A 16619-nucleotide genomic window follows, 5' to 3' on the forward strand; every position below is an offset into this window, starting at 1 on the left:
TTATAAAAAATAAATAAAATAAAATGAAGATACGATAAGAAACTGAATATATTTCTTAAATATTATCTAAATATTAATATTAAAAACCACTCGCTTAAAAAATTTATAAAATATGATAACGAAGAAAACAAAACTATTTTTGTTATATCTATCAAAATTACGATGAATAAAAAATTATATTTATATATAAAAAAATAAATGTGTCCATATACATTATTAACATGTTTATAATCTGAATTAGTTTTCTTCATAAATAACCAATAATAATGTTTTCTTTAACTTTTAATTTTAAATACAATCGATTTTCCATCTAAATTAAAAAATATTCATTTTTTAAAGATCAAAAATATTAATTAAATAGTTAAATTATTCAAGAAAATTACTTGGTTTTCTATTTAAATAAAAATAATTTTACTAAAATAATTGAGCAATAAATTTGGTAATTGAAGAAAAATGTTTATTTATTTACATTTTGAAACCTTTAAAAGACAAATTTTTGTTTATAATTTTAATTAGTTTTTTTAATAATTAATAATCTTCATAATTTTTCTATATACTAATCATTAATTTATAATTCTAGCAAGTTTGTGCTAAAATGAATTCAAAATATTTATTTTTTAAGATTTTAAATACCCATTAAAAATTAATTAATAGAAGAAATACAAATTGTTTATTCAAATAAAAATTTAATTTTTGCCAAAAATAAACTATCAATCACTATATGATTTTATAGAAGAAAAATATTTTTTATGTTTTGAGAGAAAAATTTGATTCTTAATCTTAATATCAATTTTTAAAATGATTGATTACATATTTTCAAAAAAAAAAAATAGTTGTTTACAAATTCTACTTTTATTATATCATTAATAAATAAAATTAATATTGGGGTTTGAAATTAATAATATTTTTATGAGATTTAAGACATGGTTGATATTCTATTTCAAGATAAGGAATTACTTTATAGCTTCATAACAAACAGCTCATTCACTTTTTCTTTGAAGAGACATGAAACACAAAAGCATTTTTTGTAAAATTAATTTAAATTATCAAACAAGAGATTCAAAATTTAACATAGTTAGGAAGTTGCTTTAACTTTATTTGTTGTCTAGAAAAAATTTATTAAGAAACAAATGATTATTAAATAATTAAGAGATAATTAAAGCAACTAAGATAAAAAATATAATCAATTATAAACTAAATAATTTATATGTAAAGTATTTATTTTATAATGGTTTAAATAAAGGAAAAAATGCATATAATTAGACTTTAATTAAATTCATCTTGGTTATTAAGTAGAAAAATTAAGTAGAATTGGTGCTAGTGAATACCAAATATTATATCAATTTTCTTTAAGAATTTTGTTGATTAAGGTTATTAAAAACAAAGATAATTACAGCTTAATTAAAAAACACTTAGTAGTTAAAAATACTAATTCAGAGAGAATAAAATAAGTTTTGATTTCCAATTTTTTTTGAAACACTCAATATTGATTAGAAAATTTAAGCTGATCAACATATTTATTCATAAGCAATATAGCAAGCATAATTCAAGATATAAATAAGAATCAATTTAGATTTCAAATTTATTCTAAAGCAAAAGAGTGACATAATAATTTTAACTACTAAATTAGATTAATATAAAAGTAAATATTTGACCCAGTTTCACTTTTTAAAAAATATGAGCAACGATACAAAGTATAAAGTAGTCATTATTGGTGAAGGTAATTAACTACCTATTTTTAAATATATTTAATACGAATATAATTTGGTCATTTTATAAAAAAATATCATATTATTGTTTTTAAAAATGCAAAATAGATTGAGATAAAAAAATAAAAAATGTACTAATTTTTATTTATTAATTATAAAAATATACAGGGAGAGTAGGAAAAACATCTTTATTAGTTAGATATTGTAAAGGTGAATATAGCGATAAGCAGGAATCAACAATTAATGCTTTTTGTTTATAGAAGTAAATATAAGTAAATGAGACTGATAAAGTTAATATTGCTATTTGGGTAATATTTTTTTTACATGTATATTTAAAATATATAATTTTCTTTGATTTTTGGTATTTAATAAATGTAATTAACTCAATTTATTATATTATCAAAGGATACTGCAGGATAAGAAAAATATAAAGCTTTAGCTCCTATGTTTTACCAAGAAGCAGTTTGTGCAATTATAGTATACGATATTACTTTCAAAGAATCTTTTGATAAAGTAAAATTAATTATCAATAATTATAACATTCATTAATTAATTAATTCTTTCATAATCTAATTTGAAGTTAAATTTTTAGATCAAAGAGCAAATTTTCTAATCATAATTTAACAAAAATCATATATCAAATATCTTCAATTTATTTAATAAAATTAACTTAGGTAAAAATGTGGGTGACTGAACTCACTAAGACTTTAGATACAAGTTAGATTATTTTATGCATCGCAGGAAACAAGTGTGACCTTGAAAAGGATAGATAGATTGATAAATATTTTGCAGAAAGCTATGCTTACTAAGTGGGTGCTTGCCATTTCATGACCTCTGCTAAGAACAACAAAGGAATTAATGAGCTATTTCAATATATTGGATCAGGTGAATATTTTCTTTTCATCATAATAAAACAATTTAAGATAGCTTTTTGATTTTTTATTCAAACAGAAATACTTAAAAGAAATTGTATTAAAGGAAAGAAGAAAAAAGAAAGACTTGTAATTAATAATCAATCATTTCATGAAGCAAATAGAAAGAAAGAAGAAGAAAGGGATTAAGGTAAATCTTGCTGTTGATTCTTCCTAACTAGTATATATATAAAAAACTATGAGATTAAGTACTTCGTTAGCTAAAAATAAAAATGAAAGTGAAATTAACAAATAAAAATATTTATAAATTTTTCAAGTTACTTTCAAATTAAAATCGAAATAATTTAATTTGCAACAAAAAATAAACAATAATAAAAATATATTATTTTAACTCATCAAATTCAATCAAAATATAAATTTAAGAATGTTGCTTTAATATTTATTCACAATTTATATTGGTTTTATTTATATTCTTTAAGTTTTCAAATAATCTTAATAGAAAAATTTATATTGTTTTTGTCATTTGAGATATTCAGTCAAAATTAATTAAATCAGTTTTTATAAGATTTATAAAATAATTAGGTAGTTCCGAAAACAAATAAGTATTTTTCTATTTTTTATTAACTCATTTCTTTTAAATAATCACATCTTAATTTGTTTTTATAAAAGAAAAATTGTATTTTTGAAAAGTAAATTTATAATTCTGTAAGATAAATGGCATAAATTTAAGAGATTCTTATAAAATTATCTTTAAAAAGACATTTATATGTTTTTTTTAGCTAAGATTTATGATTGAAAAAATTTAATTTTATTTGTAAAAATATAATGAAATTGATTTATTCGTTTTACCTTTAAATTTGATTTTATTTTTACAGTATTTTAAGTGAAAATCTAATTATTATTTTATATAAAATCTGATAAAATAATATAGAAAAAATAAATATAGCAACAAAATCTTTTATCAAAAAAGAAAGTAAAAAAGCGGTTTATCTTGATTTTTGTTCATAAAAAAATTATTTAATAAGATTAATTACTTTTATTTTTTTTTTGTTTGCAAAGAAGGAAACATTATTAAGTAGAATATTTACAGGTAAATCTTTAATTATTAATTAATTTAATATTATTGAAGCAATTTTAGATTATTATACTTTATTTAGATAAAATAAAGAACTTTACTTCTATGTGATAAACTTGTTGATACAAACAAGTTTTATATCTGTTTTTTAGAATTAAATAAGCAGTATTAGACTTGTACATTCATTTTTTTAAGGATGCAAGGGATTTACAAATAAAATTATTTATAGAAATCTTTTAAGATCTATTTATGATCAAATTAAATATGAAGCAAATACTTTTACAATTCGTTGTTTATGATTCAACATTTTAATATTCTAAATAAATTAGAATAAAATGATGAGCAAAGGAATGAATAATAAAATAGTTATCGTAGGAGAAGGTAATTAATTCTAGTTTAATATAGTGTGTCCATTTTTTAATTGAAAACTATGAATTCATTTTTCAGATTATAAAAAATGTTGCAGTTTTTTGATTTTCAAAAGCAAATTATTAACAAATTAAATTATGAAAATGAAAAGGAAGAGTTGGGAAAACATCTTTGATTTTGAGATGCTGTAAAGGAGAATATAGTGATAATTAAGAATCGACTATTAATGCTTTTTATTTAGAGAAAACAATTCAAGTGAATGATACAGAAAATCTTAACATGTACATTTGGGTAAAAATTAAATTCAAAAGAATATTATTTATAAATTAATTTCTAGTATACTTTAATTGAATCTAAGATATTTAATTTATTATTATAGGATACTGCTGGATAAGAAAGATTCAAGTCTATTACTCCAATGTATTATCATGATGCAGTTTGTGCTATTATAGTTTATGATATTACTTTCAAAGAATCATTTGATAAGGTAATAATAAATAAATTATTAAATTTTTAAAAATTAAAAATTTTTTTAGGATTATTTATATTCATTTTATTAAATGATAAATTTTTTTAAAAATTAGGTTAAATTGTGGGTGACTGAGCTCACTTAGATCTTAGATACTAGCAAGTTAATAATATGTATAGTAGGCAATAAATGCGATTTAGAAAATAATAGATAAATTAGCAAGCAATTTGCTGAAGAATACTCTTAATCTGTTGGTGCCCATCACTTTCACACTTCAGCAAAAAATAATAGAGGAGTTGATGAACTGTTTCAATATATAGGTCAAGGTAAATTAAAATTAGTATTGATTTAAATCTTTCATTTTAGAATCATTCATTATTTTATTTAAAATATTTAATAATAAATTTATACAAAATAGAAATTTTCAAAAGAAAAAATACAAACGTAAAAAAAAGAAGAGGTCCTCCTATATTTGAAGATAAGGCTTAAAATTAATAAAATTAGAGAAAACCTTGCTGTTGATCTTTCTTTCAATCTGAGATTTTATACAGATAGTTTATTGATTGTTATAAGTAATAAAATAATAAATTCAATAAAAAATAAATCAATGATAACAAATAATTAGTAAAATAATTTTAAAAATCTTCCTTTTTTAACAAACTGAAAAATTTAAATTATTAACAAATAAATATCTTGTAACAAATAACAAATAAGTTTTATATTTATTTATATCAAATATGAAGCTCTCTTTTATTGATTGATTTCAAAAAAAAAATCTGATTATATTAAAAATTTATTATTTGTTGATGCTCTTTATTGAAAATTATAATTCTACTTGATAAATTGATTTTTGCACTAAATAAATAAAAATTTTGACTCTATTTTATTTTTTATAATTTAAGTTTATTCATTTCTTTTGATAAGTTAGTGAAACTTATAATTGATATAGAAGAAATTAACAATGCTTTATAAATTTTTGTGCATTTTTTGTTATAGAATCTGTCTTCTTAAGTGAATTTATTATTTTGTGGAATCTTAATTTTATTTGAATTTATTGTTTTTTATTAATGTTGATGAGAATTGAAGTAAAATTATAAATAATTCATAAAAAAAATATTTCAATTATAAATTTATTTTTATTTTGCATAAATAGACAGAAAAGTAAACCCTTTTCATTCAATTTAAATTTGTTTATTAAATCTTTTTAAAAAAAAAATTCTGGCTATTTCTAAAAGGAATGATCGAATAAATTTTGAGTTATAAGTTTAATTCGATAAACTTTTTTTCCCTATAAATCAGTAAAAAAAAGAAGTTATTTCAAAGCTGATTAAGAAAATACATCAAGCTATATCTATTTATTTATTTACGCGTTAATCAGAAAATCAACAAATAAATAATTATTTATATCAAATAATATCCAAAAAAATTTGTTTTTATTAAAGATCTATATAAATCTAATAAATAGATGAATATGAAGAGCTTTATAGCTTATATACTACTATTAGCAAGCATTTTAGCATTTTGTTGTGCTGAGAAAGAATATCTTTTTGAAAAAACATTTGAAGCACATTAAGGTCCTACGATAGGACTTGCAATATTCTCTGTATAAGCTTATTTTATAAATATTTTAAAAATGACTTATTCTACTTAAATAAAGGAAGAAAAAAGAATCATAACAGGAGGCATTTTTGATAAAAAAGTTAAAGGTATATGCATTAAAATAAATAGCTATTTAAATATTTCTTATTTTAATCCAACTTTTAAAATAATATAGTGTGGAATGCAGACGACCATACACTGATTCATACTTTTGATGATCACAAAGATCAAATTAGAGGAGTTGTAGCCTTAAAAGTAAATTATTTGAAAAAGAGAAAGAAAATATCTAATACTTGATCCAAATATAAATTAGAGTGGTGACAAAAGATACATTTTAAGCCATGGATTTGACAGTGTTATTTATAGTAATATTTAAATTGAATTATAAGCAAAAAGCTATCAATTATTTAATTATCAATTAGTATGGGATTTGTTTACCTTCGAGCTAGTTCATAAATTAGATTCAATAGGAAGAACAATTAAAGTATTTTAGTTTGAGGTAAGACTTCAATTAATTATCTTAGATTGATTTCAATAATAAATATATGATTTATCAATAAAGGGAACTGATTTTATTGTCTCTCAAGAAGAAACTGTATCTAAAGGTAAGATTAATAATTTAAAATTAAATAAAGTTATATAGATAATATAAATACTAAAGAGTTACTCATATTATATTTTATTAAATTAGTTTGGAATTTTGTTCAAGGAGGAGAACCTATCATTAAAATAGACAGACCTCATGAAAACGGTACTCGTCTGACAGCAGTTATGACATCAGATCCAATGCAATTTGCAACTGTAGGAAATGATTATATTAGAGGTATAAAAAAAGTATTGTTTGTATTTTTAATTTGTTTTTTAAATAAAGTTTGGGATGCCAAAACCGGAAAATAGGTAGCTTAGATGAGAACAGCTGGGGCATTAGTTTATAGTTTAATATATATTAAAGTAAAACATATTAAAATTAATTTATTTTTTAATCAATTAATAAATAAATAAATAATTTATATCACAGCACCTTGATCTACTTTTGACAGGTGACAATGAAGGATTCATCTACTGTAAATTTGAAAATACTGAAATGATTATCATATCAATTATTTGTTTATTAATTAATTAATTATTCAGCTTGGTATTGGAAGGTAGGCAGACCATTTTAAATTTACAAAGACTTCAGTGGATTTTTCCCTTTAGAGTTATTGGTAATCCCTAATAGCAACATTTTGATAGCAGCTGGGTTTGGAAAGAAATAGATCTTTTGTAAGTATTTAATTAAGTAAAATAAAATATAAAATATATTTAAAAACTAGATTTTGATGTTACCAAATAAAATCAAAAACCTCTTTACCAAAAGCAAGGACACATCAATGAGATTTGGAGATTAGTTTATTTAGAAGTATGTTTTTTGTTGAAATTTAAGCACTGTTTGCTAAATAATTGAATATTAAAAATTTAGGGTACTGGTTACTTTTATAGTTCATCAGCAGATTATTCAACTAAAAGTAAAAAAATATTAAATTTACAATAGATAGAAACTTTTTTGATAATAAATTAGAATGGACAATTTGTAAAACAAAATATGATTATTACAATCTTGAAACACATACTTGCATTGAAAATTGTGTAGAAAAAGATGAAAGTAGATAGATTTGCCTTTCAACATAAAGTGGAGAAAAAGTTGAAGAAGAAAGCGATGAAGTGGTTATCAAGCTTCCTTTTATGGATGATTTAAATGAAGAGTTATGAGTTTTTGCTTATTTTACTTTTCAAATTAATAATAATTTGTAAATAAAATATTTTGTATTAGTCTTAAATTAAATTAATAGTTATTAATATTATAATTAATTACCTTTCTTTACTTTATAAATATATACATACTTTAATTTTTTTTTGAATTATTGCTATTCTCGAATAAATATTTCTCTAGTAGGAAATAAATATTGACTAGAATAGTAAACATTATTTTATAAATTAAAAAAAAATTAAAATAATAAAAAAAGGTATAGAGAAATAGGATTCAAACCTAAACAAACAAAAAAAATAAAAAATGTTAATAAAATATTTAATTAAGTTTTTATAATAAAATATACAAAAAAAGCAATAATTTAAAAATAAAATTTTTTAAAGTATGTTCTAAATCTATATTAAATTCTATAAAAAACATATTTTGTAAATGTTGCATTAAAATTTAAAGTAAAACTTATTAAATAAATACTGTAAATTTAAATAATTAAGTTTAAGAAAAACTAATGAAAAGTAATTATTTATAAAAAACTAATATTATTTCATAAATAAAAGTATTCTTAAATTTAAATCATAATTAAATCTGTTGGACATAAAAATTAATTTCAAAATAATAAATTTTAATTATTTTACTGTCAATTAATAACTATAAGAAAACTAAAAAGTAATTTTCTTACTTTGAAATGATTATTTGAAAAGAAAAGAAAATAAAAAATTGAAAAATATTTAACATGGTAAATATTTTTACAACAATTAATAGAGTAAAGCAAATATTTGTTTTTATAAACTTTCTAAACATTTTTAGCACATCGACTTACTGTAGTAACAAATTAATTCATTACATTCAAGAATTAAACCATATTATTTTTTTAAATATTGGTTAAATATTATTAATATAGACTATTATTAATATAAATAATTAGTTACTAAATGAGGTTTTTTATAAAGAAATATTTAAAATTCTAAAAAACAAGGGCTGATAAGATTTAATTATACATTTTTACTAGTTGTTTGACTGCTAGAATTTTTTATTTTATTATTAGTAATTATTTATTAAGACCAATCAATGATGCAAGCAAATATAATAAATAAAAATAGATAAACATTTGTGAGAATGGAGATTAAAATATAACAGTTAGAAAATAATTATTTTACTGCAAAATTTAAGTAAGATGTATTATAAAAACTTTTACCATAATAAAGAAAATGCTCATAAGCTTTTTTTTAGTTTATTACTAAATTTAACATTAACTATCATTTTTATGATTATGAGCTTACAAATATTTAAATTTTTAGAATTTATTTATTACATTAAATTTATTGCTAGATTGCTTGAACGCAATTACTAAGAATTAAGAAATATATCACTATATTTTTACATAATTATTTTTAATAGATTTTATGAAAGTTTACAACTGAAACTATTCAAATTATAAAAACAGTTTTATCATTCAATCATTATAAAAGCTATTTTATGGTTTTGGAATGAGCTTTTTAAAGTGTAATTTAAATTTAAAGATAAAGACTTTGATAGTAAAAATTGCATCATAAACATTAGATTTTACTATAATTTTATTGTATTATCAGATATTAAAAATTTTAATAATCTTTATGAAAGAATAAAATTTCTGAAAATATTGTATTTAATAAAAACCACATATTGTCATAATAAATTTAAATGCTTTTAGACTCAAGTAGCGCCTAAAGTCTAGTTGTTTATAAAAAAGGGTTTATATTACTCAAAACAAAATCCAAAAAAATTAATAAACTCCAACTTACTTTTATGATAGCTTTATTTGAAAAAAAAAAAAATTTATCTTAAATAAAGCAATAACTTTTTTATGTGATAATAATAAAATTTGAAATTAAGATTGTCCCATTATAAAATTGAGGGATTTTTTAACAATCAAATTAAATTTTTTTCAATCTAAAATTTTTTTCTTGAAAGATTGCTTTATATTTATTTGGATAAAATTTTACAATGAAAATTTAAATAACACTGATAAAATCTAGAAATTTTTCATATTTGTTATTTAATTATTACTGCTTGAATTTCTTAGCTATTTGTCATGAATAATTATTGACAAATGAAAATACAAATAAATAATTTAGTAGCATAGAAAAATAGAATACTAAAATTTTAAAAATTATTAAAAAAGAAATTTAAAATTTATTTGTTTTTAATGTTACTTCTCCTTTTTATCAAAATAAATTGTCACAATTGATTTTTAGATTTGTTTTCCCTTCTGTTTTCAAAAAAAAATAAATTAAATTCATCTCAATGAAAATTTCAAATTTTTTGATTTTTCAGTCAATTAATAAGAAAATAAGATTAATTAACAGGTAAATCATGCCAAAAAAACAAATCAAACAAACAAATAAATAAATTAATATATAAGCAATCTTTATTTGATTTTTTTGTGGGGATTAAAAATCGGATAATTCTAATTTTTTTACAATATTAAGAAAAAAAATTGTAATATAAGAATATCTGTTGGCTTTAATTGAGTTTTTTTGAGCGGTATTAATGAAAAAGGCATTTTTGAAAAATAAGATAATCATTTTACTATCATGTTTATTAAAAATTACTACAAAAGAGTCAACAAAAAGATAGAATAAGGTAAATAGTAGTAGGGAAAGAATTCATAACTGATGGATTTTTGAGAGTTTTTTGAGATATAAATAATAATTAATTATATAGTTCTTACAATAATATTTAATATAAAGTTAAAACAAAAAATGAAAATTTTAAAATATAGTTTAATTTGGAGTTTATAAATAAAAAATCATTGATTTTAATTGATAATTTATTAAATAATGTGTTTGGTGTTTGTTTGCCTGCCTGCATGCCTGATTTATTTATTGTTTAATGCTAGTAGTTGTGCACTTCTATAGAGTTTTTGTCCATTGAGTGGCTTTAAAACAAAGTTTATTTTCTGGATGTTTTTTGGTGAATTGTTTGTTTGATTATGTTTAGTTTTTTTGAGGAAAAAAATTAAATATTAAATTGCTAATTCAAGTACACACTAAATGTGTATTATTTTCGCGGATTTAGCGAGAATGAATGCACACATATGAAGCTCATACTTAGAAAACTCTATCAAGATTGATTTAATCATTCAAGCAGTGTTTGTTTTTCAGATTGGCATATAATTTATTATTACTTATATATTTAATTATATATTTTTTCATTGTAAATTTATAATTTAAGGAAATTTTTGTCATAATACTTGCCTGATTCTTAGCTGCCATCGTTTGAATCGACAAAAGGAAGAATCAGCCTACTGAGCATTTATAAAAGTAGTTTTTATAAACTTATATTTGTCTATTGTATTAATTAGGTTATTAAATAAGAGAAAAATGAGCAGCCAGCACAATAGATAGATAGTACTATAATTGATTGATTGATTCATTCATAAATCTGTTGATAAGTGAATGGATCTATGGATGGCCGACTGTCAGTTAGTTGTTACTATTTATATAGGATAGGATAGTTCAATATACGCTTTATTCAATTTTATTATTCTGATTATTGGTATTATTATTCATTTTATTATTGGTTGTTTATTTTTTGTTTGTTTGTTTGTATAATTTGATTTGATAATTGATCTTAAATAATTTATTTGAAACTATTGGTACGATTTGTATGTTTAAATGAATGAATAATTAAAGAAGATTAAAATCATTGAGAAGTAGTATTTGATATAAAAGAGGTTTGGGAAGAGGTTAGTTTTTGGAAAATGTCCAATCTCCTAGAGGCAGAAGGTTGGTTAGATGAGATAGATGTTTGAGAGGATGAAGAGGAGAGATCTAAGAAGATTTCTGGGTGTAGCATCTTTTTGGTGTATTCATTGTTAGCCTTAATCTCTGCAACAGTACGAATATCATGAACAAAGTGGCAACGAGGACCGTAATTGCAGACGCAGCTTTCGTAGTATTATTTGCATTTTTTTGTCTTGAAATGTTTATTGGCAGCTACCTTTTGAACGAGTTCATTCTTGCCATGGGCGAATTTGCACTTATCTCCATAGTTGCACTTTCCATTTTCAACCCAGTTCTTACACATTTCAGTCTTATACTTGGCTTCTTCGGGAATCACATTAGTGGAAGCAGCTGATGAGGCGTTAGTTGAAGGAACAGTAGTGGTAGCTATTTTAGGGGCAATTTTTTGGATATTATTATGCTATTGTTAGGAGTTCAAAGCGATAGCAGGGGAAGCAGCTTAAATATTCTTAAAAGAAAGAGTGGGTTGCAATTAGGGCATTTAGTCAAGGAAATCGTCTTGTTGATTTTCTTCAGAGCCACAAGAAGTGGAATTTTCGGAGTACTAATCTTGGTTATTTGAAGTGAAACTAGCATGGTTCAATTGCATGGGGCTAGAGGATTTAACGAATTAGTTTTAAGCGCAGTAGCCAAAGTTGTTGATGGGCTTTGGAGCAAATAATTAGTTGTTTGCGTACTATTATTATTACTGAGGTGCAAATCCATTTAATAATTAAGATGGATGTTATTATTGTTGTTGCTATTGTTAAGGATGAGTTTAGAAGCCCTAATATTAGGGGTATCCAATTTATTGGTTGGTGAAGGAGGAGTATTAATTATTGTAAAACATATTTACTGAGGTTTTTTAAAATAATTGGTTTGAGTAGCAATCAATCAATCTCTTTGATTTTTGTTAATAGATGGTGATTTTGAATATTTTATTGATTATTGATTAATTCAAAGAGGTTTAAGCTTTTCTTTCTCTCTTTATTGTTTGTTTTCTTAAGATTGTTTATTATAAATTTTTTTACTTATTTTTTTTTCTTTTTGATTTATATAGAATTTGGAATGAAAAAATAATTATGATTTTAGGATAGAGACAATATATATAAACAAGCAATCAAGCAATCAAGCAAACAAATCGAATCAAAAAGGCGTGAACGAATGAATGAATGAATTAATTAATTAAAGTGTGTATTTATATATGAATGAATGTGCTTATTTTTTCATTATTGAATGAATAAACAAATAATTAAGCAAACAATCAAAAAAACATTGATTGAAGAACCTAATTAAACGTTCGCTTGAAGGGCAATAGTCTATCGATAGATCAATCAGGCTACCTTTGATTTTCTTTCTTTCATAGCTTTTTGCAAATCAATTTATTTGATTTTTGATTGCAATATTATAAATTTATTTGATTCATTGATTAAATACAAAACACATATATTTTATATCTATGAATCTATCAATTAATTCATAAATTTTTAATCACTCTTAGCTAAATGAATCAAGGAATTTTAAACGATTAGAAACAATTTGATTTATTTAGATCAGATAGACAATCATCAATCAATAGAAATATCATCTCTCTTTAGGTTAGGGAATTTCTCCAAATTTAATAAAAGACAAAGCGAAACTCATGAAATTCCTAAGCAACTTGCTGGCTATTAAATTTGCATTGATTATTTTGATCACTAGAAAATTAAATTATAAAATTGACATTTTTACCTCTGAGCCAAACAAAAATTTAATGATATGTATGTTGTAAATAAATCTATATGCTTTTTCTTTTATTTTCTGTATTTACTGTCTAAATTAGTTTTCTATCACTACTACTTCAAAAATCCCTGCGAATAATTTATAGTTTCCATTAATATAAGTCCTAATCAGTTTTCACTTTCAAAATAAACCAAAAAAAAAAACCAATTCTCAAATAGACAGAAGTAGCCAAAGTAATGTTATGAAGAAAAAAAAAAAAATTAAAACCCTCTACTCTATTTAATTAAAATATCAGATTTATTTGATTAATTAAAATTGAAATAGTCTAATTAAATCTAAAAGCACAAATTCTAATAATGGCAGCAAAAAATAGCTTTGCTGTGATTTTTATATTTATAAGCTTAATTTTAAGTACTCATGCTTAACTTTCAATACCATTAATGTGTGATTAAAATAAAGGTTAAATTAAATTTAATGCTAAATATGGATATTGTTGTATAAGTTGTTGACGCCGTATTTTTATAAGAAGAGTGATAAAATGCATTGTTTACATATAAAAATAATTGTAGAGAAGTATAAACTGTAAAGCAGGAATATTTTCTTGTTGATATTCATATTAGAAATTTTGATGCTTAAGTCCTTTATTTGGTTATGACATTGATAAATATTGGTTATGCTTTGGAAGATCAATATTGCAATAGGCACCATTATCGTTTGTGGGGCAACTCTAATAGAAAGGCTTCATATAAAATATATAAGACTTTTTTTAATAATCTCTTCTATTCTTATATTATTTTTGACATTATTGGATAAATGAACCTTGGGATACCTAACCTAGATTATATAAAATAAGGTTCTATCTTTGTAAAGATATTAATTTTTGTAGATTTATTGAATTATTAATCAAATGGAAAAATGTCATTATTTGATTCAACAATTAATGTCATAAACAAAATCAGCTTAGGTTTTTACTTTGATAATAAGATATACTTTGAAAAAAACATATGTGAATAAATAATTAAGAATTTTAAGGGTTTTATCAGGGGTAATCATTGCTTTTGAATTATATTGAAGCTTAGTACCTATTAACATTAAATATTTCAATATTTTAACAAAATACTACAAAATATGGGATTTAGAACAGCTTTGTTACAGAAAAAATGCAAGGCTTACTCTTAAAAATGTTGTAAAAGATGCTTAAATTACTTTTAGTATTTTAGAAGTTGAAATATTTGAAGTAGAAACTAAGTAAGTAAGTAAATAAATACTTATTAATTTGAAATTTGTCAAAATTATTTTAATATTTTAATATTGATGTTCATATCAATAGCATTAATAGTTATGATAAAAATAACATTTTTATATTACCGTAAGTAAGTAAGTAAATAAATATATAGTTACACATGAAAACAAAAATATTTATTAATAAATGAGTGAATGAGTTAGTATATATAAATTATTAAATAATAACTAAAATTAAATATATATGATATTGTTTTTTTTGTATTGAAAGTGTGTGTATATATTATCTATTGTAGTATATATTTGATTATAACAAAATTTTTAATCAAAATCAAAAGAATTAGAATTAGAATCATATGTGAATGAAATATATGGTTTCAATCAAGCTAAGAGAGGATCAAAAAACATAATGAATATCACTAAATATCAACAAATAATTAATTATAATAAATTAAATGTGATTTACATTTACTCATCTTCTGAATAAAGAGCTAAAATCCAAAAACTTTTAATAAAGAAGAAGCGAGAATTCCTCGTCATACAATTTAATTTATTGAAGAAGTTCTATTCCAAAAACAATAAACAAATAATTACCTTTTCTTGATGTAAGGTTTTTTAGTATACTTAAGTGGGCAGGTAATGCCTCCAAAAATCTTATAAATTTAAGCAAATTTACTCGTTAATAAATTAATTATCTCTATACTTATTCTGTAATACAAAAATTTGTTGGTAATATTTATCAAGTAAATAAACTGATTTTAATCACCTATTAAATGCTCTAACTCAAAAAACTTTCGTACAATAAAAATAATTCTACAATTTAATTGATAAACGATCCCTTCCTCATTTAGTAAGTGAATCTCTTAAATAATTAAAAATATAGATAATATTTTTTACCATTTTCATTTTCATTTTTTTTCTACATAAGTATTTTTTTATCTCAACTAATATATGAAATCTTGCTTTTGTTATATTACTCAATAACAATTTTATACTAAATTGATTACAAAACATTATAACTTAAGAGTTTAAAATACTTAAAAATAAAGAAATAAACTCAAAGCCTAATATCATCATTCATCTAGAAGCTTAGAGCAACTTAAACTTCTTATTCAAATTCATTTAGTTATTTAGACTTTCTTGACAGAAAATTTATTCTATTAGTAGATATTTCATATTTTCATAAATAAAATCCTAATTTATAAGCATTATTTAATTATGGTATTTAAAAAAAATGTAGAATCCTTTTTTCTTAACTTATTTACATTTTGGCCATTAATAATTACCTTAAAAATTCATTTTTATTGTAAATTATAATCATAGTTACTTTCTTATTAAGCATCAAGTAAATTTAATTAATTTCAAATATTTAAACACAGCCTTATTATGAATAAGTGTTATTAATAAAAAGGTTAATTATTTATTAATCCTATCTGACTTTTTAGCATCCAACGCTACTTTTACACTGTCATTCTCTATTATTCAGTTTGATTTACTTGATAAAATATGACCTTTTAAGAAATCCTAAGCATTAACTATAGAATTGTTAAGAATCATCATAAAAATTAAAAATGCATTATAATTATTTGATTCAGAATCATTTTTTTAAAGATTAAAGCTAATTCACTAAAAATTATTTTTGATCATAGAATTATTATTTAAATATGAACCTTAAAAAGCAACCTTCATGGATCTTATTGAATGTATATATCAGTTAAATTGTTAAGATATTTTATTTGATTTTAGTATTTATATTATTAAGTTTTTTTGCCGCTTTGCTGAATTCATCAGAAGTAAAATGGGTTAATAAGTAAGAGAATAATATTTATTACAATTCTTTAAAAAGAAAAATATGTTTGTTAGTAAGTTAATTGAATAATTTTTCATTATAAACGAAAATAAACTTAATTTTTTTAAAGTATTCATTTATTCCTAATGTTTCACAGACCATAAAACATTAAAATAAATTTTATTCTTTCTGTCTGCATTTTATCTAGGGATAAAGTGCATGAAAATTGACAAATAATTTATAATAGGAGATTTTTGATTTTCGT

At 21.3% G+C, this 16619-nt stretch overlaps 5 protein-coding genes across 5 annotated transcripts; 4 read left to right on the forward strand and 1 right to left on the reverse strand. All coding sequences in view use genetic code 6, as the record gives it.

The window, feature by feature from the left end:
- Nucleotides 1-1677: 1677 nt before the first annotated feature.
- On the forward strand, nucleotides 1678-2788 carry TTHERM_000540108 (Rab-family small GTPase; the record flags this gene model as incomplete). The annotated part of the gene is made up of 5 exons (XM_012795599.1): nucleotides 1678-1720; nucleotides 1878-2017; nucleotides 2115-2222; nucleotides 2384-2594; nucleotides 2661-2788. 5 exons carry the CDS (start codon nucleotides 1678-1680, stop codon nucleotides 2786-2788), a joined length of 630 nt encoding a protein of 209 aa, XP_012651053.1.
- A 1203-nt stretch (nucleotides 2789-3991) lies between these two features.
- On the forward strand, nucleotides 3992-5016 carry TTHERM_000540109 (small guanosine triphosphatase family Ras family protein; the record flags this gene model as incomplete). The annotated part of the gene is made up of 5 exons (XM_012795600.1): nucleotides 3992-4037; nucleotides 4177-4316; nucleotides 4405-4512; nucleotides 4610-4820; nucleotides 4913-5016. The coding sequence occupies 5 exons, from the start codon at nucleotides 3992-3994 to the stop codon at nucleotides 5014-5016; spliced, it is 609 nt and encodes a 202-aa protein (XP_012651054.1).
- An 888-nt stretch (nucleotides 5017-5904) lies between these two features.
- Nucleotides 5905-7939, forward strand: TTHERM_00540110 (Ras family protein). The gene is made up of 13 exons (XM_001007936.2): nucleotides 5905-6097; nucleotides 6152-6200; nucleotides 6269-6348; nucleotides 6407-6458; nucleotides 6516-6592; nucleotides 6656-6698; nucleotides 6785-6916; nucleotides 6965-7044; nucleotides 7112-7157; nucleotides 7225-7356; nucleotides 7407-7492; nucleotides 7553-7598; nucleotides 7652-7939. Exons 1-13 carry the CDS (start codon nucleotides 5960-5962, stop codon nucleotides 7840-7842), a joined length of 1152 nt encoding a protein of 383 aa, XP_001007936.2. The 5' UTR covers nucleotides 5905-5959; the 3' UTR covers nucleotides 7843-7939.
- A 3582-nt stretch (nucleotides 7940-11521) lies between these two features.
- TTHERM_00540120 (zinc finger C-x8-C-x5-C-x3-H type protein) lies at nucleotides 11522-12451 on the reverse strand (the record flags this gene model as incomplete). Its single annotated transcript, XM_001007937.3, has 1 exon — nucleotides 11522-12451. The coding sequence occupies one exon, from the start codon at nucleotides 12449-12451 to the stop codon at nucleotides 11522-11524; it is 930 nt and encodes a 309-aa protein (XP_001007937.3).
- Nucleotides 12452-15338: 2887 nt separating this feature from the next.
- Nucleotides 15339-16208, forward strand: TTHERM_000540129 (transmembrane protein, putative; the record flags this gene model as incomplete). Its single annotated transcript, XM_012795601.1, has 1 exon — nucleotides 15339-16208. The coding sequence occupies one exon, from the start codon at nucleotides 15339-15341 to the stop codon at nucleotides 16206-16208; it is 870 nt and encodes a 289-aa protein (XP_012651055.1).
- Between the last annotated feature and the right edge of the window lie 411 nt (nucleotides 16209-16619).

The sequence above is a fragment of the Tetrahymena thermophila genome (genome assembly GCF_000189635.1).
Source record: "Tetrahymena thermophila SB210 genomic scaffold scf_8254807, whole genome shotgun sequence".
Taxonomy (NCBI): domain Eukaryota; phylum Ciliophora; class Oligohymenophorea; order Hymenostomatida; family Tetrahymenidae; genus Tetrahymena; species Tetrahymena thermophila.